Source organism: Scyliorhinus canicula, chromosome 21, assembly GCF_902713615.1.
Source record: "Scyliorhinus canicula chromosome 21, sScyCan1.1, whole genome shotgun sequence".
NCBI lineage: Eukaryota > Metazoa > Chordata > Chondrichthyes > Carcharhiniformes > Scyliorhinidae > Scyliorhinus > Scyliorhinus canicula.
In genome coordinates, this window is record NC_052166.1 from 55,314,452 (window position 1) to 55,341,273 (window position 26,822).

At 45.4% G+C, this 26,822-nt stretch overlaps 1 protein-coding gene across 2 annotated transcripts in view; it reads left to right on the top strand.

Annotated features, from left to right (window-relative positions):
• Positions 1–26,822, top strand: part of ak8 (adenylate kinase 8) — a 223,716-nt gene that overhangs the window by 123,936 nt on the left and 72,958 nt on the right. For both annotated transcript variants that reach the window (XM_038782152.1, XM_038782153.1), the window contains 2 exons: positions 11,105–11,194; positions 24,584–24,725. In XM_038782152.1, coding sequence (XP_038638080.1) covers positions 11,105–11,194; positions 24,584–24,725 — 232 coding nt within the window. The remainder of the gene's footprint in view (positions 1–11,104; positions 11,195–24,583; positions 24,726–26,822) is intronic.

Sequence of the window (26,822 nt, forward strand, 5' to 3'; positions counted from 1 at the left end):
AGGTGCTTTCAACCCAAAAATAGCCCGCTAAAACCAGGAGAAAATCCCTCACCGTCCTCCAGCACCATCAAGACAAGGCATGCCAAGCGGTAGCAACTCCAGGGGCTGTAAAGACAGCAAAGGCAGAAAGAGCCTTGGGAGGGGGACTGAGGCGATGGCAAGCTCGTGGGGCAACGAGGTCCTGGCCACACCTGATTTGGAAGGCTATCCCCCCCAATGAACAAATGGAGAGAGTTCCTAACACAGGAACTCCAGGAGCTCAAGGATGCCATCAAAACAGAGATGACAGCAATGGTAAAAGTGGCAGTAGCAGATGCGTAGTCACCCTGCATGCGACACTGGAAAAGGCAGATAGTCACCAGGAGACTCAGGAAACTGGAGCTGGAGAAGATCTCCATCGATCAGAGCGATTGGATTTCCGTACTGGAGATGGAAATGGCAAGGTTAGTGGTGACACAATGGACACTAAAGGGGAAGGTCGAGGATCAAGAAAATCGGTCGCATTGCCAGAACCTCCGCATTAAATAGAACATAGAACAGTACAGCACAGAACAGGCCCTTCGGCCCTCAATGTTGTGCCGAGCAATGATCCCCTACTCAAACCCACGTATCCACCCTATACCCGTAACCCAACAACCCCCCCCTTAACCTTACTTTTATTAGGACACTACGGGCAATTTATCACGGCCAATCCACCTAACCCGCACATCTTTGGACTGTGGGAGGAAACCGGAGCACCCGGAGGAAACCCACGCACACGGGGGGAGGACGTGCAGACTCCACACAGACAGTGACCCAGCCGGGAATCGAACCTGGGACCCTGGAGCTGTGAAGCATTTATGCTAACCACCATGCTACCCTGCTGCCCCTTGTGGGCCTACCAGAGGGAACCGAGAGCAGGAACCCGATAGAATACGTGGCCCAAATGCTAGGAAAACTGGTGGGAAGGGAAAGCTTCTCCAAGCCACCAGAAGTAGACAAAGCCCACAGGTCACTCTGACCGAAGACCCAGAACGAGGAACAGCCTCAGGCCATTGTTGCAAAGATGCACCGGTACCAAGACTGGGAAAGGATCTTAAACTCGGCCAGATAAACAAGGCGCTGCAGGCAGGAGGCTCACTCAATACTCGATTCGGGTGTATCAGAATATTGGGGCAGACCTGGCGAAGGGCCGGACAGAATTTAACAAAGCCGGGACTTCCGGTGGCGCCCATGTGTGAGTGGTCGAACACCGGATGGCTCCTGTTCTTTTTACCCAAAATCAGGTGTAACTTCGATGCAGTAACTGATGGTCGGAGGCCTTCAGGGATTATTCTAAAGAGCTACACAGGTGGACCCGGGAGGTGATGAGGGGAACTTCTGAGTTGGGGGGAAGGGAAAGTGAAAGCGACAGGGAGCATGGAGTTAAATGGCAAGATACGCAGGAGGATAACATGTAGGCAGGTGGATTTAAGCTTGAGGCAGACTAGGAATTCAACAAAAAGGAAGGATAACTTTGGACATCTTAGGACTTCCAATATCTGTAATGATAAGAAAGTTAGCATTAAGGCACTTTACCTGAATGCTCGTAGCATTTGTAACAAAGTAGACGAACTAATGGCACAGATCATCGTGAATGATTATGATGTGGTAGGCATCACAGAGACATGGCTGCAGGGGGTTCAGGACTGGCAGTTAAACATCCAAGGATATACAACCTATCGAAAAGACAGGGAGGTGGGCCGAGGGGGTGGGGTTGCCTTGTTAGTTTGAACAAAATTAAATCTATGGCACTAAACGACATAGGGTCGGATGATGTGGAGTCTGTGTGGGTAGAATTGAGGAACCACAAAGGCAAAAAAACCATAATGGGAGTTATGTACAGACCTCCTAACAGTGGTCAGGACCAGGGGTGCAACATGTACCGGGAAATAGAAAAGGCATGTCAGAAAGGCAAGGTCACGGTGATCATGGGGGACTTCAATATGCAGGTGGATTGGGTAAATAACGTAGCCAGTGGACCCAAAGAAAAGGAATTCATGGAATGCTTACAAGATGGCTTTTTGGAACAGCTTGTCATGGAGCCCACAAGGGAGCAGGCTATTCTGGACCTAGTGCTATGTAATGAACCAGACTTTATAAAAGATCTTAAAGTAAGGGAACACTTAGGAAGCAGTGATCATAATATGGTTGAGTTCAGTCTGCAGTTTGAAAGAGAGAAGGCAAAATCGGATGTAATGGTGTTACAGTTAAATAAAGGTAATTACGAGGGCATGAGAGAGGAACTGGCGAAAATCGACTGGAAGCAGACCCTAGTGGGGAAGACAGCAGAGCAAAAATGGCAGGAGTTTGTATGCATAATTGAGGACACTGTACAGAGGTTCATCCCCAAGAAAAGAAAGATTATCCGGGGAGGGATTAGACAGCCATGGCTGACAAAGGAGGTCAGGAAATGTATCAAAGAAAAAGAGAGATCCTATAAAGTGGCCAAAAGCACTGGGAAATCAGAAGATTGGGAAGGCTACAAAAACAAACAGAGGTTAACAAAGAGACAAATACGGAAGGAGAGGATCAAATATGAAGGCAGGCTAGCCAGTAATATAAGAAATGATAGTAAAAGTTTCTTTCGATACATAAGAAACAAACGACAGGCCAAAGTAGACATTGGGCCAATTCAAACTGATTCCGGAAGGCTAGTGATGGGAGACGAGGAAATGGCTGGAGAACTTAATAAGTACTTTGCGTCTGTCTTCACAGTGGAAGACATGAGTAATATCCCAAAAATTATAGAGGGTCAGGGGGCTGAGTTGAGTATGGTTGCCATTACAAAAGAGATGGTGCTAAAAAAGCTAAAAGGTCTTAAAATTGACAAATCTCCTGGCCCCGATGGGCTACACCCTAGAGTTCTGAGGGAGGTGGCTGAAGAAATAGCGGAAGCGTTGGTTGAGATCTTTCAAAAATCACTGGAGTCAGGGAAAGTCCCGAACGATTGGAAGATCGCTGTTGTAACCCCCTTGTTTAAGAAAGGATCAAGACAAAAGATGGAAAATTATAGGCCAATTAGCCTAACCTCGGTTGTTGGTAAAATTCTAGAATCGATCGTTAAGGATGAGATTTCTAAATTCTTGGAAGAGCAGGGTCGCATTAGAACAAGTCAACATGGATTTAGTAAGGGGAGGTCGTGCCTGACGAACCTGTTAGAATTCTTTGAGGAGGTGACAAGTAGGTTAGACCAGGGAAACCCAGTGGATGTGGTCTATCTGGATTTCCAAAAGGCCTTTGATAAGGTGCCACACAGGAGGCTGCTGAGTAAGGTGAGGGCCCATGGTGTTCGAGGTGAGCTACTGGCATGGGTTGAGGATTGGCTGTCTGACAGAAGGCAGAGAGTTGGGATAAAAGGTTCTTTTTCGGAATGGCAGCCGGTGACCAGCGGTGTCCCACAGGGTTCAGTGTTGGGGCCGCAGCTGTTCACCATATATATTAATGATCTGGATGAAGGGACTGGGGGCATTCTAGCGAAGTTTGCCGATGATAGAAAGTTAGGTGGTCAGGCAGGTAGTGCTGAGGAAGTGGGGAGGCTGCAGAAGGATCTAGACAGTTTGGGAGAGTGGTGCAGGAAATGGCTGATGCAATTCAACGTGAGAAAATGTGAGGTCTTGCACTTTGGAAAAAAGAATCCAAGCATAGACTACTTTCTAAATGGTGAGAAAATTCATAATGCCAAAGTACAAAGGGATCTGGGAGTGCTAGTCGAGGATTCCCTAAAGGTAAACATGCAGGTTGAATCTGTGATTAAGAAAGCGAATGCAATGTTGTCATTTATCTCAAGAGGGTTGGAATATAAAAGCAGCGATGTGCTACTGAGCCTTTATAAGGCTCTGGTTAGGCCCCATTTGGAGTACTGTGTCCAGTTTTGGGCCCCACATCTCAGGAAGGACATACTGGCACTGGAGCGTGTCCAGCGGAGATTCACACGGATGATCCCTGGAATGGCGGGTCTAACATATGATGAACGGCTGAGGATCCTGGGATTGTATTCATTGGAGTTTAGAAGGTTAAGGGGAGATCTAATAGAAACTTACAAGATAATACATGGCTTAGAAAGGGTGGACGCAAAGAAACTGTTTCCGTTAGGCGAGGAGACGAGGACCCGTGGGCACAGCCTTAGAATTAGAGGGGGTTAATTCAGAACAGAAATGCGGAGACATTTCTTCAGCCAGAGAGTGGTGGGCCTGTGGAATTCATTGCCGCGGAGTGCAGTGGAGGCCGGGACGCTAAATGGCTTCAAGGCAGAGATAGATAAATTCTTGATGTCGCGAGGAATTAAGGGCTACGGGGAGAATGCTGGTAGGTGGAGTTGAAATGCCTATCAGCCATGATTGAATGGCGGAGTGGACTCGATGGGCCGAATGGCCTTACTTCCACTCCTATGTCTTATGGTCTTATGGTCTTATGGAACATGGGCCGGTTTTTAGACTGACTGGAGTTTCCACAGTTGGAGGAAGAGAAGAGGCAGGCGCTTGAGGAGCCTTTAGGGCTGAGTGAGGTATTGCACAGTATCAGAGTATGAAGTCGCGGAAGGCCCCGGGGCCCAATGGTTACCCAGCGGAATTTTATAAGGAGTTTGCGACGGACCTGGCAACACATATCTTGGGGGCATTTAATGAGGTGCTGGAGAAGGGGGAGCTGCAGGAGACGATGACGCGGGCAATGATCTACAAAAGATTTGTGACAGCACTGGCCCCACACCTGCGGAAGATGACTGCAGACTCGCTTATAAGGGACTCACTGCGCCAACACTAGCAGAAGCCTCAATATCGCTGATACCCAAGAAGACAAAGACCCGACTGAGCGTGGGTCCTTACATGCCCATCTCGCTATTCAATGCAGATGCAAAAACCCTGGCTAAGCGACTGGAAAGCCGCGAACCAGAGGTGCTTGCAGATGCTTTGTCAAGAACAGGCAGCTAACATTAAACATCAGGTGACTGATGAACGTGATAATGACCCCATCCAGGGAGAGAACACTAGGAGTGATCATCTCCCTGGATGGAGAAAAAGCCTTCGACTGAGTCGGGTGGAAGTAGAGGTACTGGAACAGTTTGGGCTTGAGTCAGGGTTCACCTTCTGGGTGAAATTACTCTACAGCGCTCCCTTAGCGAGCATACGGACTACGCTCTATATACTTCCAGCTGCACAGAGGCATGAGACCCACTATCCCAGCTGCTGTTTGCTCTGGCAATCGAGCCACTAGCGATTGCCTTCAGAATGGCAAAGGGCTGGAGAGGTATCCAGACGGGACAGAGAGTAAATAGTTTCACTCTATGCGGATGACCGGCTCCTCTAAACCCCCAAGCCAGGGGAGGAGGGGATCATGAAGCTCCGAAAGTAATTCGGCACCTTCTTGGGCTACAAACTCAACCTGGGCAAAAGTGAAATACTCCCAGTGAACAGGAGGGACAGAGCTGGAGGGACTATCGTTCAAACAAGCCCAAACCGAATTCTGCTCCTGGGAATCCAAATAACACACAACTGGACACGGATCCACGGATCACGGAACCTGATGAGTCTGATGGAGGAAGTTAAAAGAGACCTACTGTGGGGCACACTATCACTCTTGCTGGTGGGGAGAGTTCAGACGAACGAAATGAACGCACTGCCCAGGTTCCTCTTCCTATTCAGATCCCTCCCGATCTACATCCCCGTTCTACCACTGGACGGCCACAGCAGAAAGTGAGGGCTTGGGTGAAGGAATCGGCGGCAGAATGGGTGAGGATGGAGGAGAGTTCCTGCATAGGGACATAGGGACTCGAGCCCGAGTCACAACTGCACTCCCATCCGCTTTGACCAAGTACTCAAGAAGCACAGTGGTGGTAGTCATACTCCGAACATGATATCGAATGAGACAGCACTTCGGCCTAACTGAAATCTCCTCAATGGCTCTCATCTGTAACAACCACAGATTTACGCCCGCAACAGTGGACACCACCTTCAAAAGGTGGAAACAGGACATGGGGACACCGATGGTTAGAGACATGCACCCAGACAGCAGAATAGCGACCCTGGAGGAACACACGGAGAGATTTCAAATACCGAAAGGAGAAAAACTGAGACACATACAGTCACAAACATCGTCCGTAGGGAATCAACGATGTACCCCCAGTTACGACATTCGCTAGTTGAGGAACTGTTGGATGCGGTTGACCCAGGAAAGGGGAACTGTGGAGACCAGTATGGGACTGTTGGAGGAGGTACGCTCCCCTCTGGATGAGACAAGGGCAAAATGGGAGGATGGATTAGGCATGCAAATAGGGGACTCTGGATCGAAACACTACACAGGGCAAACTCCATCTCCTCATGCACAGGGCTGAGCCTAATGTAGCTAAAGGTGGTGCACAGAGCACACCTAACCAGAGCCCGGATGAGCAGGTTCTTCCTGGAGGTGGAAGACAAATGTTATTGGTGCCAGGTAGGCCCGGCCAACCACACCCACATGTTCTGGGCCTGCCCCAGACTTGTCGGGTATGGACGATCTGCCTGGTGATCAGCAGCACCACCTGAAGCTGCTGTCCGACCTGCCGGAACTCCTCGAACTGGAGAAGATAAAATTTGCCATCCGGGGGTCAGAAGAGGGCTTCCACAGGATGTGGAAGCCGTTCACCAACTTGTTCCAAGACTGTTTGTAGCCAGCAACCAGTAGAGTAAAGGGGACACACACACACACGAACGAGCCACGGAACTTGAAGGATAAGGAAAGGGGGGTATAAAGGAAGGGGGTTGAGTGGGGGGAGGAAGGGGGGAGGTGGGCAAAGACTCACAAAAAGATCACAAGGGACAAAGCTGCAGGGGATGGGCCCGAGGGCACATGGAAAAGCAGAAGGCACAAAAACAACAGGAAGGTGAATGCACGCTCGGACCACACTGGGGAGTACAATTGAGGCACATCAGCCAAAGGGAGGGGAGCCAAGTACATGTAAATATATATAATGATCTTTGTTTTTGTTTTCTTTTTCTCTCTTTGGTATCTCTCTTTGGTGATTTTAGTTTTTTCTTGGTTGTTTTTGCTTTGTATTATGCGCAGTTATGCAACTTGTAATTTAATTTACGAACTGAAATGTGTAACATAAAATATGAAAACCAATAAAAACATTTTTTGTAAATTCTGTTCTTGGGAGGTTATGTTGTTAATCTGATGATCTAACAGTGCTGCAGTTTTTAACTTTGTTTATTCTCCCAGCCACGCATAACTGAGGGGTTGTGGCGTGAGGTGGTGCAGAGGGTGAATACCTCAACCTCGTGTGCGAGATTAGGGTTAATACAATTAAAGGTGATGCATAGGGCGCATCTGACGAGGTCAATGATGCGCCGGTTGTTTGAGAGGGCGAGCGGTGTGGGAGGGGCCCAGCCAGCACACACACAAATTCTGCTCCTACCCAAAGTTGGGGACGTTTTTGGGCTCTTTCTTCAGCACCATGTCGGTGATCTCGCAAATGGACTTGGAGCCCAGTCCCTGGGGGCCATATTTGGCATATTGGACCTTTCAGAGCTGCAGCCAGGGGTGGGGTAGATGTTTTAGCCTTCGCCTCGCTGGTTGCTCGAAGACGGGTTCTGTTGGGGTCGAGGTCAGCTTCTCCGCCCAGTGCCTCGGTTTGATTGGTGGATTTGATAGATTTCCTATACCTTGAGAAGTTATGTTCACGAGTTGCAACAAAATCCCAAACTCAGGCACAGTACAGAACAATCACCTTTCAACATATTTATACAGAGAGGATCGGCAAATATTCATTTGGATTGTAGTCAGTGCGGTCAGCGCCTCCCAACAAACCAACCGAGTCAGGAAAACTACCAGGAGTAGAGGGTCTCAGGATTTAAAAGAACCTGGACACAACCATAAAAGTCACTCACCACAAGACAAAGAAGAAAAAAGATGCTCTCAGCCTATCATAACATCCCAGCTAAGAAGGAACATCCCAAATAAAAGGGGGCAACAAGATATCAACCACAGGACCTGGTCCAACCCTGCACCCTTGTGCACTTAGGAGTCAGTAAACGAAAGATTCTCAAAACATATTAAAACTCAGCCAATCAGGACGTTCTTATGAAGTGCCTTCAAGAAGAACCCAAGCATAAGGGGGGCAACAGGATATCATCCACCATACTGGTGATGGCCCAGTTTGGCACACGCCTACTACCCACCAGCCCCACTTCTCACTAACTGCATCAAAGACAGTGCACCAGCCCTACAGACACTAAATAAGTCATGTCATCCTCACCTGAGGATGCAGCGGCTGCAGTACTGAGAAACCCCTCCCCGCTATCCAATGATTTTGCTTTTTGTTTTTACCGTGAAATGTTTCTCCCCGCCGAGGCTACACATGGGGGAATTTCCGAAGCACGCCAGCAGAAAAGGCTCCTTGTAAATCGGGGCGCCATTTACTGTGGAGCCCCAATTTTTTTCCCCCCCTCCCCGCCTTCAGGCCCTCCACGTTCTTTTGACTCTCCCTCACCCACAACCATGGGGAGGCCTCCAGGAACACCCCTCAAACCCCCTCTACCTGGCAAGGCCCCCCCTGGGTCTGACCCCAGTTGTCACCCTGGCACCCTGTCAGAGCCCCTGGAACCCTGGCAGTGCCACAGGGCATCCTGAGTGCCAGGCTGGCAGCACCAAAGTGGTCGAATATCGGAGTAGTGCTAGGGTGCCACCCTGCCCTGTCACCGAAAACCTGGGTGTCTCCAATGGCCTGGGAGACCCCCTCAGGTGCCATTAGGACTGGTCCATGTTTGTGTGAACCAGTATTAAACGACATCCTGGCATGGTCACCCAGGAAAGGCTGGTGAGTTGTGGGCGGTGAATTCAGTGTCCAGGTATATTCGGATCCGGAGTGAGATCCAGGCCCGGGCCGGATCAAGTTTGGTGACTCACTAGAGGTTTCGTGCCTGGCATGGAGCCTGATTTGGGGCTCGTGTTCGATTCACCTGTTGCGCCCCGATCCACTCCGGGCGCAACGGGGTTGTTGAATCGCGCCCAGTGTGCTCAGCCAAACCTGAAATGCCCAACCTTAAAAACAAGATTGTGAAACCATGGCAACCAACACTCAAAATCGGTCAGGAATTCTTTCCCGTACTCCTCACAAGAGACCAGACACATAGAAACTCCCTATCTGGCCCCTACTTCTCGAATTGGTCAGTATAAATAACATACCATGCAACAGGATTTCCAAGGACCGTTGTTGAGCCCTTACCAGTGAGATTGATCTATCAAATTACAGGATTCTCTTTTCCACTTCCACTGTTCTCTCAAACATATTTTGCAGTTCTTCAAAGTTAGCAATAAAAGGGCAGCACGGTGGCGCAGTGGGTTAGCGCTGCGGCCTCACGGCGCCGAGGTCCCAGGTTCGATCCCGGCTCTGGGTCACTGTCTGTATGGAGTTTGCACATTCACCCCGTGTTTGCGTGGGTTTCGCCCCCACAGCCCAAAAAGATGTGCAGGGTATGTGGATTGGTCACGGTAAATTGCCCCTTAATTGGAAAAAATGAATCGGGTACTCTAAATTTATTTAAAAAAAAAAAAAATTGGCAATAAAACCCTGCACCACGGAGCTAAGATCATCATCCAGGACATCATTTGAAATAACAGCCATCATTTGATGCCAACCTCATTGCCGAGGCGCTGGCCTGCTCACCAGCAAAACCACCACTGCAAGCTGGGCCTCACTCCAGCAGCCTCCGGCTGCCTCATTGAAACTGAGACTTTTTGATTTAACTCGGCTCCTCATCGCTAAAATCTAGCCAGGATCTTCCAAGGATGGACATATATCCCATAAGTAAGTAATTATGGGATGTGCATTAGGATAAAATAAAGGTTTAAAAGACAAGTAGAGTCAGAGCTTGGGAAAACGCAGCCGCTCCCTCACTCATATCACGGCCGGGATTCTCTGAGCCTCCACGCCGAAATGGATATGACGCTGGGACGTAATTCTCTGGAGACCGGAGAATCGGCGCCAGTCGCGCCACCTGGCAGGAGCTCGGTGTCGCGGCTGCGGTGGCTGTCCTGGTGTGGGGCGGGGGGGATCAGTCTCCGGGGGCCTCCATGACGGCCAGGCCCGCGATTGGGGGCCACCGATCGGCAGCCGCACGCGATCTGGGGGTCCTACCTTCTTCTGCGCTGGCCTGCTGTGCGGCCGGCAGCCGCGTGCATGCGCGGACCCGCGGTGAGCAGCGCAGGGCTGCGTATGGCAGCTGGGGCAGCGCAGAGCACTGTGGCGCCGTGCTGGCCCCCTGTGGGCTACAGAATCGCTGGGCCAATAGGCTTGTTGACGCCGGCGTGAAATACTCCGGATTTTACGCCGGCATCAGCACTTAGCCGCGTTTTTAGAGACTCCCAGCCACATCTCTTCCCCCCCCCCCCACCCCGCAAGTTTATTAATGTCCTCCTGTAATCTGTTGCAGATTATCCTCCATGCCATAATTGGTGTCATATTGTTTTATTGATTCCAAAGCCTTGATTATTTTAAAAAATAAATGTAGCGTACCCAATTGTTTTGGTTCCAATTGAGGGGCAAATTAGCGTGGCCAATCCACCTAACCGGCACATCTTCTGGTTGTGGGAGTGAGACCCACACAAACACTGTGCAAACACAGACAGTGACCCGGGGCCGAGATTGAAGCCGGATCCTCAGTGCTGTAGGCAGCAGTGATAACCACTGCGCCACCGTGCCACTCCAAATCCCGAATTATTAATATAAATTGTAACTGGTAACAACCAAGAGATACAGCTGCTTGCCATTGATTAAAGACAGACAGGGATGTTCCGGCCCCACCATGGCGATACCCAGCTAAATGTCAATTGACTTGCGGTGCGACTGGATGAAATCCGTGGTAGACGGGGCTGGAAAATCTCACCCAGTTAGTTTGTTCTTCACAGTTATGGTGAATGGTCTGTGAAACACTTAAGAGTTTTTTTAAAGAATCTTTTTATGAATGGATAGCATGTTGTATTGAGTAAATAATTATACCTTCAGGCATACTGTAACACTACTCTGAAGGAATTTGAGGGAAGTATAGAGTGTTGTAGTTTTACCCGTGATGGGAAAAATTACTTCTTTGAATGACATTTTTTTTTCCAGTTTCCTGTGGACAGCTACTGAAGGAGCCTGTCGCTGCTGAGACAAGACTCGGTGAAGCCATTAAACCCTATGTTGAAAGTAGGCAGCCAGGTAAGGTTCCTGACCCCCCCTACTGATAGTGTTCTGATATTGAACAAAGGGCAAGATTCAGACACCACCAGAGCTTTTCTCCCTCGTTATTAACAGGGAGTTCAGGAGACATTGAACAACTGAATATCTCAGAGTGAGATCCGTAGGGACATCCCCTGCACTTCCCTCTAGCCCTTGCTTAGAGCATGTTTGTACTAGCTGAAGGCAGAGGAGGGTTACTGAATAATTTACTAACTGATTAATAGACTCACATGGGTATAATTAGGACAGGCATAGGCAGCAGCTACAGTAACCAGTACAGTGCTTAAGGGAGCTGGAGGCTGCTTTAGCTTCGCCTGAAAGAAAGTTTCTGGGGCGCTGCTGTTTGAAGATGAGTCAGGAGGAGAGCAGAGCCCCTGCTCTTTTGAAGTGGAAATAGGACAGTTTGAATCTGTCGAGTTTAATTTTTCAGAGGTGCAATGGACCCTGTGGTGCAACTTACTTTCCTTTTTTTTGTCAAAAAGTTTTTTAATGTTATTTTCCATACATAAAGTTTATTCTTTAAATATCTGAAACAAAGTTTTCCATAAAAATCATCAGTAGCCAACTGTGCAACATTATATTAATGTGTTTTTCACTCCCATTTCTAATCCTTTCTCACCCCTTGCTGTTTCTATCCTCCTCCAGGCGAGCTTATGGGGTGGTCTACAAGCTTACTTTAAAGTTCACATATTCAGTGGGATGAGATGAACAGCTCTCATTATACAGTTTTTACAGTAAACCATTTTCAACAGTGCTGGAATGCATATTTTTGAAACTTAAATCAGCATTTTAATTTCTTAAAATTTAATATAAAAATTGAAATTACTTTAGTCACCTGTATTTAATTTCACTGCTTGAATTATATTCATAAATTTTCATCATGGAGTAATATATATATCTTTGGGACCGAATACATTGCAATAAAATGTATTTTTAAAAATGGATTATTAAATTACAGAGCATTACTGCATTTCCAATATCTTATCGGAGGTAGGCATTATAGGAGCAATGATAATTGTGCCCATATACATTGCAAGTAAAATATCCTTTATCCAGTTCAAATGATTAAATTAATTCCCCTTGTGCAACCTCAAAAGCAATGAACCACACTGCTAAAACAAATACTGTTAATTTTCAATTAGTAGATTAAAGAATTATTAACCCAACAATGACCAATGTGTCAAATTAAAGTATTTAACTGTTAATTAGTATTCACGCATGTTATATTCTTGGTGGCAGCTGTGATGTTTTTTGTATGTTCTGTACTTGCACTTATTACGGTGAGAAGGTGTCCCAGTCTGGGGAGTGGAACATATGAATTGGTTTTCACAGGATTTTCCAGACTGGTTTTGATCGATTTAATCCACCACTAAAAGATACCAAGACATCGGAAAATCAAAGTATCAGACAGCTGATAGGTCTTTTGACTGACTTGCTAAATATATGTTCTGAGGTATTGAGTCCTATAATTCCTGTGGGTTTGCTATGTGTGCTGAATTTGGCGCACGTTGGATCCTGAAGATTCTTATTCACTGGAAACTTGCTTGAGACAGACCCAATTTGTTTCAATTTATGAATCTCAATTCCAATCAGGGAGGGAAGTCAATCAATGTGGTTGATTTGTACTCTGGGGTGGGAAGGCAGCCTTGTGAGGGGCCAGAAGCAATACCAGAGAGGTTTGAGCAATTTTAACAGCTCAGCCTTATTAGCAAGCTGCTTGCCAATTTACCAACTCAAATGGCTAGGAAATGACTGTCCGGCTGTTAAAATTGGGCAGCTCAGATTCCCCCACTAAACTCCTTCAGTTATAGTTCCCAGTAAGTGAATTGGTGGGAGTCGACAGAGGATTGGCAAGTAGGTAGCCCAGGAGGGGGTTGGGGATGTGGGTGTGTCGGGGATGAGGTGCCTTTGTGAGGCCCAGAGAAGCTTTTTAGAATGGAGGGTGCAGCTTCTGTTAACTTTCTTTCCTTTTGTTCCTGCCATTCGTTGACTGCCATTCAACTGCACTCCATACCATGGGCTGGATTCTACGTTCCTGTGGCTAAGTGCTAACGTTGGCATGGGTCCTGTGGTGTTTCACGACCAGCAATTAGGCGTGAACCTCTCACCGATTCCGGGACCAGAGAGAGGCTACCATCGGCAGCAAGTGAAATGCCCATTGATCGTGCAGAAAACGGCTGGAGAATGGCTGTGTCCCGGGCCGTGCATGAGCACGGCTGACGACCTGCAGTGGTCGCGCCGTACAACATGGTGCTGGCCGTACGTGTAACCTAATCTGGAAATTGAAACCCCATGCCACCCCCCTTCCCCCCTCCGCAGTCACCCCAGTCTTTGCAGAAGCCCCTCCCGGCCAGCAGCATGGATCCTGACCGAGTGTGACGCCGCTGGACACAATCCGCAGCCGTCACGCCGGGCTCACGCATGGTTGGGACCACAAGGGTCCCGCGCCGTTAGGAACTCGGCCCATCGGTGGCGGAGCATCACGGGTGGGCCAGCCGATGATGCGCCAACGGCGTTGAAACGGCACGCGTCACGATGACTCCAGTTTGCAGGGGGCGGAGCATGGCTGACCATTCTCCATTCTCCGCCCAATCGCAGAACACGATTTTGGCGTCGGGCTACGGAGAATCCAGCCCATATTTTTGTTTTATTTGTTCTCAGGGTGTTTTTTTCTTTAGTAAAGTGGAATTTAATGTCCAGCCTTAGTCACTTGGTTGGTACTCTAGAATGCATTAAGAGCCAAGCCAATAGTGTGGACTGGAATCTTTTGTAAGCCAGTCCAGGTGGTGGTAACAGGCTCACTTCTGTGAAGGACAATAGTGAGCCAGATGGGTTTTTATGACAATCAGCTGTTTTCAGGGCCACATTTTCTTGTACCTGCTTACAAATTACAATATTTATTAAATTGAATGTAATAACTTGCTATGTTGAAATTTAAGACTTGTAACTTTTGGGTTGCTGGTACATTATCGTAATCAATGCACTCTGACACCCTAATCATAATGCCAATGCAAGAGGTTACACATCTTGAGATGTCATAGCTTGCCAAGTGTTATAGAACACTTTGGACAGAATAATGAAAACCTTGATCACCAGCATCAGAAGAAAATGAACAAAGCTCTCCTTTGTTGTAAACCAGTGAGTACAACTATTCCAAAAACATGCATCTCCTTATAATTGTCAAATCAGGGCACATAGATCAGTCTCAATCTAGAAATCAATCACAGTTGAACCTAAATTAAAACTCGAACCTTTCTACGAAGACCAAGGGTGAATTCTCCACCTTTCCAGCCACATATTCCTCAGTGGCACGCTGTCACCAGCAGCGGAGAATTCACCCCCATTTCAACTCATCCAAAGGGCAGTCCTTATGGTATATTTTACAATGAATTCACAACTCTTTGATCAGCTTGTCTGAGTGTTTGGATGGTGGTAGAGGGAGACAAATGGAAAAAAGCACAACCGGATTATTGAATGGTGGACTATGAAGAGAAGGAAAATAATTTTAAATATTGAAGTGATTCCCTTAACCACTATAATATTTGAATTCCATTCAAATATCTAACTTTCCTCTTTCTTGATTGATCAAGGAATATCAGAAGTACAAAAACCAACTTTGAACAATGTCATAGTCATAGAGTCATACAGTACAGACGAGCCCTTCGGCCCATCGAGTCTGCACTGACAAAATTTCTACACTAAATCTACACTAAGCTCACTTTCCAGCAATTCAAATGCTCATCCACGTACTTTTAAAAAAGTTGTGAGGTTTCCCACCTTGACTACCCTCCAGGCAATGCATTCCAGACTACCACCACCGTCTGGGTGAGAAGACATTTCCTCAGATCTCCTCTAAACTTCCTACCCCTCAGTTTAAAATTATGCCCCCTCAACTAAGAGGGACAACTGCTTCCTATCCATCCTGTCCCTCTCATAATCTTACGCACGTCAGGTCCCCTGTCAGCCTTCTCTGGTCTCAAGAAAACAACCCGAGCCTATCCAGCCGCTCTTCGTAGCTCAAATGCTCGATCCCAGGCAACATCCTGGTGATTCTCCTTTGCACCCTCTCCAGTGCAATCACTTCCTTCCTGTAATGAGGCGACTAGAACTACACAGTACTCAAGCTGTGGCCCAACCAAAGTTTTGTAAAGCTCCAACGTAATCTTCCTGCTCTTATAATCTATGCTACGACTGATAAGGCCCATATTCCTTTTTTAAAACATATTTTTTTAATAAAGGGGCAATTCAGCGTGGCCAATCCACCTACCCTTCACATCTTTGGGTTATGGGGGTGAGACCCATGCAGACTCAGGGAGAATGTGCAAACTATCCCATATGCCTCCTTAACTATCCTATTAATCTGTTCTGCCGCCTTCAGGGTTCTGTGGACAAGCACTCCAAGATTCCTCTGAGCTTCCTAGTGTCTTTGCTTTCATCGAGTACTCCCTAGTCTTGTTACTTCTTCTGAAGTGCATCACTTAAACACTTCTCAGGGTTAAATTCCATCTTCCATTGATTTACCCATCTGACCATCCCGTCATATACACACAATTTTATATATCTTTTATTTTAATTTAATTGTTAACTAAATCAGTATTAAAATTCCAAACGAGAACCCAACTATTTTCAATTTGTAAAACTGTGAGGTAATAAATGTTACTGCACTACAGGAGTGAGAACACTGACCAGTCGGTATCTTTTATGGTAAAACAAACTTTAGTTTAATCACAGAATTAGTCACATTAGCAACAAGATAGCTTTATAGTTAATAGTTACAACTCTTCTTAAGTAAAAAAAGAAACCTTAACTTACTTCCTAAACCTTCCTAAACTATATTCTAATTAATCAACCCAATATATATTAAATACTATGCATGAATAAATTTTAAAAACGGGGTTTTACTTGCTTTTCTTTGTGCAGAATCTTTGGAGAGAACACCTTTCAGGACCAACTGAAGCACCACTGTTCAGACTAGAGTTCTAGGACCTACTGAATCTTCAGATAGACCTGGCTCCTTTCATTAACTAAATCATCTGTACCCAAAGCATACAATATTCTTTTGTCTCTTCTCACAAGATGTCTCTTGACTTGTTTCATCAGGACCAAAGTCAATACCCCTCATAAATTATCTACATTCACGTGTCCTTCAAACCTAAATAATATTCTATTAGCTAACTATCTGTAAACAAGTAAATTGTTCTCAAGATGTATTAGCAGAACAGTTCACCTGCAAATCAATGATTATCTCACTTTTATGGCACCTTAATTACCACTCTAGCAGTCATACTGGTTGTGTGCATATTAACCCAGGTTTTAAAGGGCAGCACGGTGGCCTAGTGGTTAGCACAACCGCCTCACGGCGCTGAGGTCCCAAGTTCGATCCCGGCTCTGGGTCACTATCCGTGTGGAGTTTGCACATTCTCCCCGTGTCTGCGTGGGTTTCACCCCCACAACCCAAAAAAAAATGTGCAGAGTAGGTGTATTGGCCACGCTAAATTGCCCCTTAATTGGAAAAAATAATTGGGTAATCTAAATTTATAAAAAAAAAAACCAGGTTTTAATAACATTTTTCTGATAACTGATTTTTCTTGGTTTTAATTTAAGATTGAATAGAATATTCCTGGTGTGCTTTTTCAATTTTATTTTCTCAATCCAATATATGGTAATCACTTTCACTTGCACCCATTACAATTCTACAGCTGTCTGAGTGATTTGGGTGCATAATTAATACCAATGAGCGGGCAGCACAGTGGCGCAGTGGTTAACATTGCTGCCTTAAGGCGCCGAGGTCCCAGGTTCGATCCTGCCTCTGGGTCACTGTCTGTGTGGAGTTTGCACATTCTCTCTGTGTTTGTGTGGGTTTCACCCCTAGAACCCAAAAGATGTGCAGGGTAGGTGGATTGGCCATACTAAATTGCCCCTTAATTGGAAAAAATGAATTGGGTACTCTAAATTTATTTTTTAAAAATCAATGTGAACGAGCTACTGTGATCTTAGTGGTCCTTGATGGAGTGTAAAACAGGCATTAGCAAGTCGGCAGCTCATTTTACATCTCTCCCAACTTTCATTCCTATTGATTTCTATGGAAATAAAAATTGAGAGAGATGTACCCGACTGGAATCTATAATATAATAGTCTTTACAAGTAGGCTTACATTAATACTGCTATGAAGTTACTGTGAAAAGCCCCTAGTCGCCACATTCCGGCACCTGCTCGGGTACACAGAGGGAGGATTCAGAATGTCGAAATTACCTAACAGTATGTCTTTTGGAACTTGTGGGAGGAAACCGGAGCACCAGGAGGAAACCCGCACAGACACAGGGAGAACATGCAGATTCCGCACAGACAGTGACCCAAGCCAGGAATCGAACCTGGGACCCTGGCGCCGTGAAGCAATGGTGCTAACCACTGTACTACCATGTCGCCCTCACGATCGCGTCAAGATCTACCGCAGTGTTTTCATTTCCAATTAGTATTTACCTGTTTAGGGGCAGCACGATGGCGCAGTGGTTAGCATTTCAGCCTAACGGCACCGAGGTCCCAGGTTCGATCCTGGCTCTGGGTCACTGTCCGTGTGGAGTTTACACATTCTCTCTGTGTTTACGTGGGTTTCACCCCTACAACCCAAAGATGTGAAGGATAGGTAGATTGGCCATGCTAAATTGTTCCTCAATTGGAAAAAAATGAATTTATAAAAAAAAAGTATTTACCTGTTTAAAATTCAAGGGTTTTGTTCCCCTATAACCAGATAGATTTTCTTGGGTAAAATTGTGCTCATATGTATGCAGGCTGACACTGATTATCCCTGCAGGTTTTCTCATTGATAGAATTGAGAAATGTTGCATGCGTTGTGCAGCCATGGTACTTTCAGCCTCCTGGGAATTAACATTGTCTGCATAGCGCCACTTGAAGTGGTGCGACATAAACACATTCCCCCCTAATTTGTTTAATCAACTCACCACCATGTGATGGATTGTACCACTAAACATTCAAGAGGCAGCCAAATTTATTGTTTTATATACTATGAAGAATGCAAGTCCAATATGTGCAGTATGAACAGCACAATTCAGTGATTGATTTAGAAAAAACACAAAAAATATGTTAAACAATAATGAAACCAGAAAGTTGGTCCATTTGAAGAAATTGATGTGAATCAAAGATTCAATTTAATTAAGGATATGTGGCAATTAATGCAATGTTCACTGACTTTATTGTGGCAACTTAATTAGAATAAGCACTGAAACAAAACTTTAAAATAAGTGAGATAGAAAATAAGCATTTTTCCTAATTTGATCAATTCTAAGTGCTACTACAATCTGGACCCTTGCCTTATTCGACATGCTCAACCTAAGGAGAATAGCCAAGGAGTAATGGTTTAACACTTGGCAAAAGAGTAACACTTGCCAAATCCCACTTGTAAAAATGGGTGTCAGAAATACTCCAAGTTATCTCCAAGACATTGTTATTGGAGTTCATTAGAATCCTTAGATAAGACTATGCACAGCTATTTCATAAATGACCATATCTCCATTATAAAGCCAGAAGGGATGCTGTTATCTGATGATTGCATAGTTTTCTGCTCCATTTGGCAATTCATCTGATAATGAAGCTATCTATATCTGTACGCAGCAAGATCTGGGAAAATACACAGGCCGGGACTGCTAAATGATAAGCAACATTTGCCTCAAAGAAATGCGAGGTCATATCTATCAGCAAAAAGTGAGAGCCTCATCACCTTTCTTTGACATTTTGTGGCATTACCATTGCTGAGTTCCCCTGTTGAGCCATTGTTGAGGCAGCTACTGGAGAATGTCAGAGATTAGGGGCGGGATTTACCAACCAACCCACTGCGTGTTTTTCTGCGGCGGAGGCGGCCCACCAGCGAGATTTACTGGCCCCACCCTTGTCACGAGATTTCCCGTTGACTGCATCATTAGTCAATGAGAAAGTGCCGGCGTGGGACCGGAATTTCTCACTGCACGAACAGCCTGTAAATCCCGCCCAATATCTTGCAGCGAGTAGCTAAATTCCTGACTCCCCAAAACCTTTCCACCATCCACAAGGCCGAAGGAAAGAGTGTGAAGGAATACTTCCCACATGGCTGGATGAGTGCAGCTGCAATAAAGTTCGAGAAGCTTGACACCATTCAGGTTGAAGCAGTTTGCTTGATTGCCACTTTACCCTAAACATCCATCCCTTCCATCACCGGCAGTCTGATCACAGTGTGTACTACCTACTGAATGTTTTGTTTTTCAACAAAATGGCTATAATGCACCAAGCAGAACATGGAATAATAAATATTTCTTGCAAATAACACCGTAGTTAAATCTGCTTCGGTTTCCAACCAAGCTTTCCAAGCTCCTGCCAACATTTTAGCTGAGAATCTCTAATATTCATCAGGAACAAAAGGTTTCAGTTCCTGCCCCATATGTGGAAAATGATATGCATTGAAGTCAAATGATACGCATCACTATGGTTGTTTTAAAATTCTGTGACATACCTGAAATGACTGCGTGGGATGTCTTAAGACAACAGAAATAGTCAGAGGTTTGAAGGCATCAGAAGAAGGCTCAAACAGCATTTAATTTAATGAAGTAAGACTGGAAAAACTGCTAAAATTTATATTGATTTGATTATTGATTGCTGATGTAATTCTTTTTCCTGATTAAATGTGATACTTTGTACTCTCTCCTGTGCTTGCTCTTTTGTTCACTCTCTCCCTCTCACTCTCTCTCAATACCACACCTCCCTTTTCCTTTCATAAGTGAAAGACAGGATCCTGACAAATAATGTATAAACCAGTCAAAATGGCATCTCTCCTTTGTTCAGTATCATAGTACATAAAACACTACATTTCAGTCATGCATATGGAGAAAATGTATCTTTCCAGTTCAACTATTTTGCATCTAAAATCTGACCTGCTTATTTGAACATAATGGAACATATTCCTGACAAAATCTTGACCGGGGGTGGGATTAGCAAACTCCTTATAATAAAAAAACCTCTTTTAATACATTTTGGTGTAACTATTAGTGTGTAATTAAATTGCCATTAAAAACATTCGCCAGTAGATGGCAGGCAGTACCAAATATCCTTGGTTAAACATTTGTTGGCGGTAACTTTAGAGCTCTTTATGTTGACTGTTTTTAACACGAATGAGCAGTTTCCCATTGAGCCACTGTGAAATTGGCACAAGAGGATCATATTACATGGCACTAAAGTATATATATGGAACATGACTTACCATTCTGCATTGCTTCTGATATTTTTCAGAGAGCTCATGGTATAGTCATTAAAAAGCGCTAAAATGCAAGTGGTGAAATAGTGGGAAGCCAGAGTTTGTTTTAACCTTTAGATTTGCTTCTTTTTGGCAGCCTTCACACCAGCTGCTTTTATTCATCAGCCAATATCAGCTTGGCCACATGGTAGCACCCTTGTTATGGATTCAATGCTTCCTCCAGGATTTCAGTTTATAATCTTTGGTGCAGAACTGAGAAAGTACTTCATTGTTGGGGCGAACATTTTGTTAAAATGGTAAATTGCCGCTCAGTGTGCCTGTTTAGTTGAAGATAAAAGATCCATCCTGCTCAGTAGGTCTGGAGAGAGAAACCGAATTAACAGGAGTTAGCATGGATTTTGCCTACCGAGTGGAGAGCTGTTAAGAGACCTGGATTGTCTCCTTTGGGAAAGGCCCGTCTTACTACAAGACAATCAGGCAGTTGAGAGGCCACTAGCAGTCCTCAATCTCCCCAGGATCTGGACCCCAGGAGTGGCGGGTCCCGTGACTTCTTTTCTCAGCAACGTCACTGGGCAAGCGGAGGCCCATGATTGCAAATCACCTCAGGCCAGAGGTACATTTTGGTCAAGAGGTTTTGCGGGATGGGGCCGTGGGGGAAGGAAGTCTAGGAGGGTGAGTAGCAAGGGCAGGAAGGTGGCTCTCATTGGCCCTCCCCCTTCCTAATGCCAGGTCCCTCGATTGAGCAAGCACCCCGCACAGAATTATATGTTATGCTATGATAACAGCTCCCCCCCACGCTTTGTTAACACTAGCAGCAGCAGAAAGAGGTTTTATAGGTGGTCATTCAATGTCTGTTTAAGGGCTTCAATTGGCAGCAGGGTGGAAAGTTCCTGCCCCGGACTTCATTTTGGTGGAGGTGGGCGGGCTGCAGGATGCTCACCCCGCCACCAACCCAGCCAATGAAAATGTCCTACCCACCACCAAACATGTCACTAGAGAGGGTAGAAGATTCCATCTAGTGCTTCAGGTCAATCATCTTTCATTGGAGCAGGGAAAAGTTAGTAATATAATCGTTTTTGAGCAAGAAAAAGGGACTAAAGCAAGGTGGTGATACGAAACAAACCTGTTGGACTTTAACCTGGTGCTGTAAGACTTCTTACTGTGCCCACCCCAGTCAAATGCTGGCATCTCCACATCATGGCTAGTATGGAAGATGGGAGAGATTGAATGGCAGAAGAGTCAGTCTTCCAGGGTTAAAGGGAATGATGATGGGGCAAGAAAATAAACAAAAGATATGCACAGAGCAATTTGGGGGGGTGAGAGGGGGGGGGGGGGGGGTTGTTGGCATTGGTGTTGTGACGTGCGTGTGGAGATTACGGTCTGAAATTCCTGACCTCAGTGTTGTTTCCAGAAGGCTGTAATGTGCCTAATTTCAGATTTGCAGCATCTGTGGTTCTTTTTGATCTGTACTCCCGATGGCCTGGCCAACATACATTCCTGAGCCAACACCACAAAATGCGGATACATTGGTCATGTGTCTCTGTGACTTTTGCAGGACCTTGTTGTATGCAAATTAGCTGCCATGACTGCCCACAAATCAACAGTGACTACAATTTGAAAATAAATCTTTGTGAAAGTTGCCCTAATGTTGTGAAAGGCTCTATGCAGTACAATTTATTATAAATACAAAGACACCATCTTACTACCAATGTATTGCCCATTTATTTGTTGTTTTTACAGTTTGTACAGTTCTTGAAGACCGATTCTGTCCAATGTGTAATGAATAAGCAACTCTGTGAATATGACATCAGCACTCATCATACTGACTGCCTCCACGGCAGCTTCCATATGTGCTAGCCCCTCCACAGTCGCTGAATCGGTCCAGGTTCGCCGCCAGTTTGCTGTTGTGGAAGTCCACAAATCCTGCCTTGATGTCAAAACTTAGGGCGCGATCTTCCAGCCACGCTGCGCCGGAAATGCATTTCGCTGCGGCGCAGGGCGGCCATTGAAAGCCAGGAGACCTCACTTCTCGCCCGGCTCGCAACACCTCGCGAGATTGCGGTGACACCTCGCGAGACATTGCAAGGAGAATCCTGCCCACAATGGGCAGGATCACTTTTTGGCAAATCTGCAGATTAGAGCGAGGCAGTACGCCTTACTCTAATATGTAGATTCCCGAGGTACATGAGGCTTTGGGGTTCAATCCCTTCACCTCGGAGACCTAGGGCGAGCACCGTTTGGTGCTGGGCCCCATAAACAGGGCACTCGTGGGGTCTCCAAGGGGATTAGAGGTCCCCAGCTGCATGCCCTCTGGGCAGGGGAATGCCATGGCACTGCTGGTGCTACCTGGGTGCCATCCTGGCACTGCCCAGGTGGCACTGCCAGCTGTCAGGAGCACTGCCATGGTGCCAGGTTGGCACGGCCAAGGTGCCATGCTGGCATTTGATGTGCGCGATTGGGCCGGGTTGCCCAACGTGGGTGTTAGAGGGTGCCGGTGGGGGGGGGGGGGGGGGGGGGGGGGGGTGGTGGCACCCTCCCATGTTGCATTCGGGCTGGGGGGAGGTTGGGGATTTTATTTGTGGGACTCGGAGATTGGGATGCCTTTTAAAAATGGCGTTTCAACCTCACGCTGCAACGGCAGTTCCGGCAAGCGGAGCTCCCCATTATAAACAATGGGGCTATGTGCAGCCTCACCTGCTTGTTCCCCGTTCAGGCCCATCATTCAGTACAAGTAGTGTTGAATAGCCACGTGTTTCTCGGCATTGTTCCCTTTTGGGAAGATCACGCCCTTAGTCGCAGGAACAGTGAATCCCGCCCAATGTCTTTGGAAGTGTCTGATATGGTGGGTCACACTTCTGGTCCAGAATGATCAAGTGCACACCATTAGCCATATTGCTCCTTAAGGGCACATTTTACACTTGTAAAAGTGTATTGAAACATTAGGTTATAAATTATGGATAATATAATTTGTTTTATAAGTAATTATATCACAATAAACTGAGCTTGAATGGGATATGATCATATATGATTGAAATATGAATTTGAAAGGAACTGATCACTTGATGTGCTCGCACCAGTTTACTATGGAAAAATTGGTAGGCCACAGAAATTGATTTCCAATACAATAGTCTTTAAGGATAAAAAAAAGAAAGCAATAATTGGTATGTGACGAATCATAAACGTTTTGAAATTCCATCCACGTAAACCAAATCTATAATCCTTCAGATTTCTTTACCTTGTGAATGATTAATCAATACTGAACCTTCACAGTAATGAATGCTTAAGTTTACACACTAAAGGGCAGCACGGTGGCCTAGTGGTTAGCACAACCGCCTCGCGGCGCTGAGGTCCCAGGTTCGATCCCGGCTCTGGGTCACTGTCCGTATGGAGTTTGCACATTCTCCCCGTTTCTGCATGGGTTTCACCGCCACAACCCAAAAATGTGCAGAGTAGGTGGATTGGCCACGCTAAATTGCCCCTTAATTGGAAAAAATAATTGGCTAATCTAAATTTATAAAAAAAAAGTTTACACACTAATGAAAGTGTGAATTGAAAAATAATGTTGTAAAAGGAAGTATAAGTAATGCAACAGGACAAACTAAGGAAACTATTTTCATAGTGGCATAAATTAGCAATGGGAGGAAATTAAAAGCATGTGAGAATTACTCTTCATGATATTTGAATCTTTTAGCCATTAATAATATCATCCGGCCTAAATGAGAGCATCGTGCGAATTCAGAATTATAAATTTGCTAAGAAGATAATAATAATAATAGTTTATTGTCACAAGTATGCTTCAATGAAGTTACTGTGAAAAGACCCTAGTCACCACATTTCGGTGCCTGTTCGGGGAGGCCGGTACAGGAATTGTCCTACATTACAAGCCAGCTATTTAGCCCACTGTGCTAAACCTGCCCCTATTGTACTATTCACATGCAAAAGTCAGCCATCACCTGAATATTGAGTGTTGAATTGGCATCAGACTGGGTAAAGTCTAGACTTCGAAGCAAAAACACAGATTTGGAGTGGAAAAGCTTGCAAAATTCTTGTTTTTGTCTTACTGAAACTCAGCACTATAAATTTGGCTACCGTAGATATTGACTGTGCAATTCTGTTTGTTTTGGATATAGTTCCAGATGTTATGGTAATGAAATGTATATCTCAACGTCTAAGTAAACTGGATTGTTCCACTCGAGGCTGGGTACTGCATGGCTTCCCTCAAGATGCAGGACAGGCTGAAATGCTAAAAGATGCAGGATTCAGCCCAAACAGGTAAGCGTTTATAAGATTTTAAACTTTTGCATGAATAATATTGTAACTAGCACATTGTAACCTGGGTTAAATAAATGTAACTTTTATATAATGGCCTGATCTGTGAAATCCCACCAAACAAATTGACTTGCACCATTAATTCCCTGTCGAAACTCCCTCCATATTAGTGCATGGTTTGACGAGTAATATTGAGTATCAACAGGCTGTTCAACCGCAGTGGGAAATGAAGATAAATCTGAACCTGTCCTGACCTACTATCCATAACTGTAGGGATACAGTAGATAATAATATGAAACAGAAACCACAGCCATTTTACCCTCCCCAATTCTAAAGACTCTTGTCCAATGTTATCCCGTATCTGCAGCATTGGCTGAAATCAGATCACTGCATAGTCCAATGAGTGAACTATTTTTTATTGTTATTCCATGGAATGTTGGCATTGCTAGCTAGACCAGCATTTATTTCCCAATCTTAATTTCCTTTGAGAAGGTGGTGGTGCTGACTTGTCTTCTAGAACCTCTAGTCCTTGTGGTGTAGGTACACCCACAGTGCTATTTAGAAGTGAGTTCCAGGATTCTAACCAGCATCAGTGAAGGAACGGCGATATTGTTCCAATTTAGTCTGTGTGACTCAGCTGCTCATTGAATAAACTTAACGTGTAAAATGTATTCTTTTTTCTCAAAATAATATAGTTTGGGGAGCCTTTGTACAGATTGCAGGGTGGGAGTCACAGGGGCGTGGAGGGTGGTCGGCAGCAAGGGTAGAGGGTGGCTCTCAGTGCAGGCTCTCTTTCCCCTTCCAGGAGCTGGATCAGTCAGTCGGACACTGAGTGCCTTTGAAGGAGGGATGCCCCGAGAGCCTGCAAGCTCCTGCATGGGTTTGCTTGTTGTGCTTCCTGAATGGTGAGCACATCCATCACCTGCTGCTGGATGAGGCCCTTCAGTGGACATTAGGTGCTCCCTCATGGGCCTCAGTTAGCAGCAGGACAGGAAGGCCATCCATGGGCCTTCCCAGCACAGACCTAATCAGAGTGGAGGCAGGAAGGCGATCCTACCCACCACCCCACTACCTGATTAAATGTATCCCTCGCCACCAAACATACCATAGAAGAGAATATTAAATTCTGCCCTAATCAGTAAGAAAGGGAGAGTCTCCTGAAACTTAACCTTGCACAGACTGCAAGAAAAAAACTGAATTTTTGTTTCTGTACTACATGATACCGTAACTATCATAAATGCAAGTAATTGCATCAAAGCAAGGCTAATATGACCAAATTAAAACTTTGCTAATTGGTAGAGTGCTGACTAGTAAAACTAGAAAATCTGCGACTATCATTTTACTGATAACTTGAACTAAATTTGCGCTCTGTCCAGGGAAATTCAGCAGTAGACTTTTGACTGCTTGAACACAGGTAAGTGAATTCATCAGTGTGTTGTGTTTGCACAGACTGGAGTATTCTCCAGTGCTGATTCCCAAATGGATTACTGAGAACACACAGCAGATTAATAGAAGGTTCAATGGGAAAATGGAGTTGAAATCTCCAGCACAATCTTGGGGCCAGCAAGGTTAATAACCATATTATCAGCTACTCAGTCTTTAGCCATTTCAAGTGGTAGATGTCACTCTGCATGCTACAGCCCTATCTTACTCCTCATTAATTGTACTAATACAGCTGTACCTGTCCTCTATCCTTGCCATTTACAAAAAGTTTGTTGGGCATGCGATGGAATATTCATCACTCTTTAGTTCTGTGTGCAGAGAAAGCATTTTCATAAGGTGTGATTTTAGAGGATTATAGTGCTGCATCCACGGTAAAATAGAAAACCGAATAAGCCAGGAACTTGGTTGTGAAATTGTGTCCATTAGCGGCAAGGGGTTCTGGAATTTCAAATAAGCATCTCATGTAAATTCACAACCTTTTCCATGTGTTTTCCACTTATATTCATGGTACAAATATTGCTGACTGTGTCCAAAGCAAGACTTCAATAAATGTGCAATTCAACCTGGGTCTGTTTATTGGCTTCCTCTATGGAGTTAAACTCCAATGAGCTTTTTGATTTTAGCACATTCATGTCACTCGCATTCTTTATTTCAATG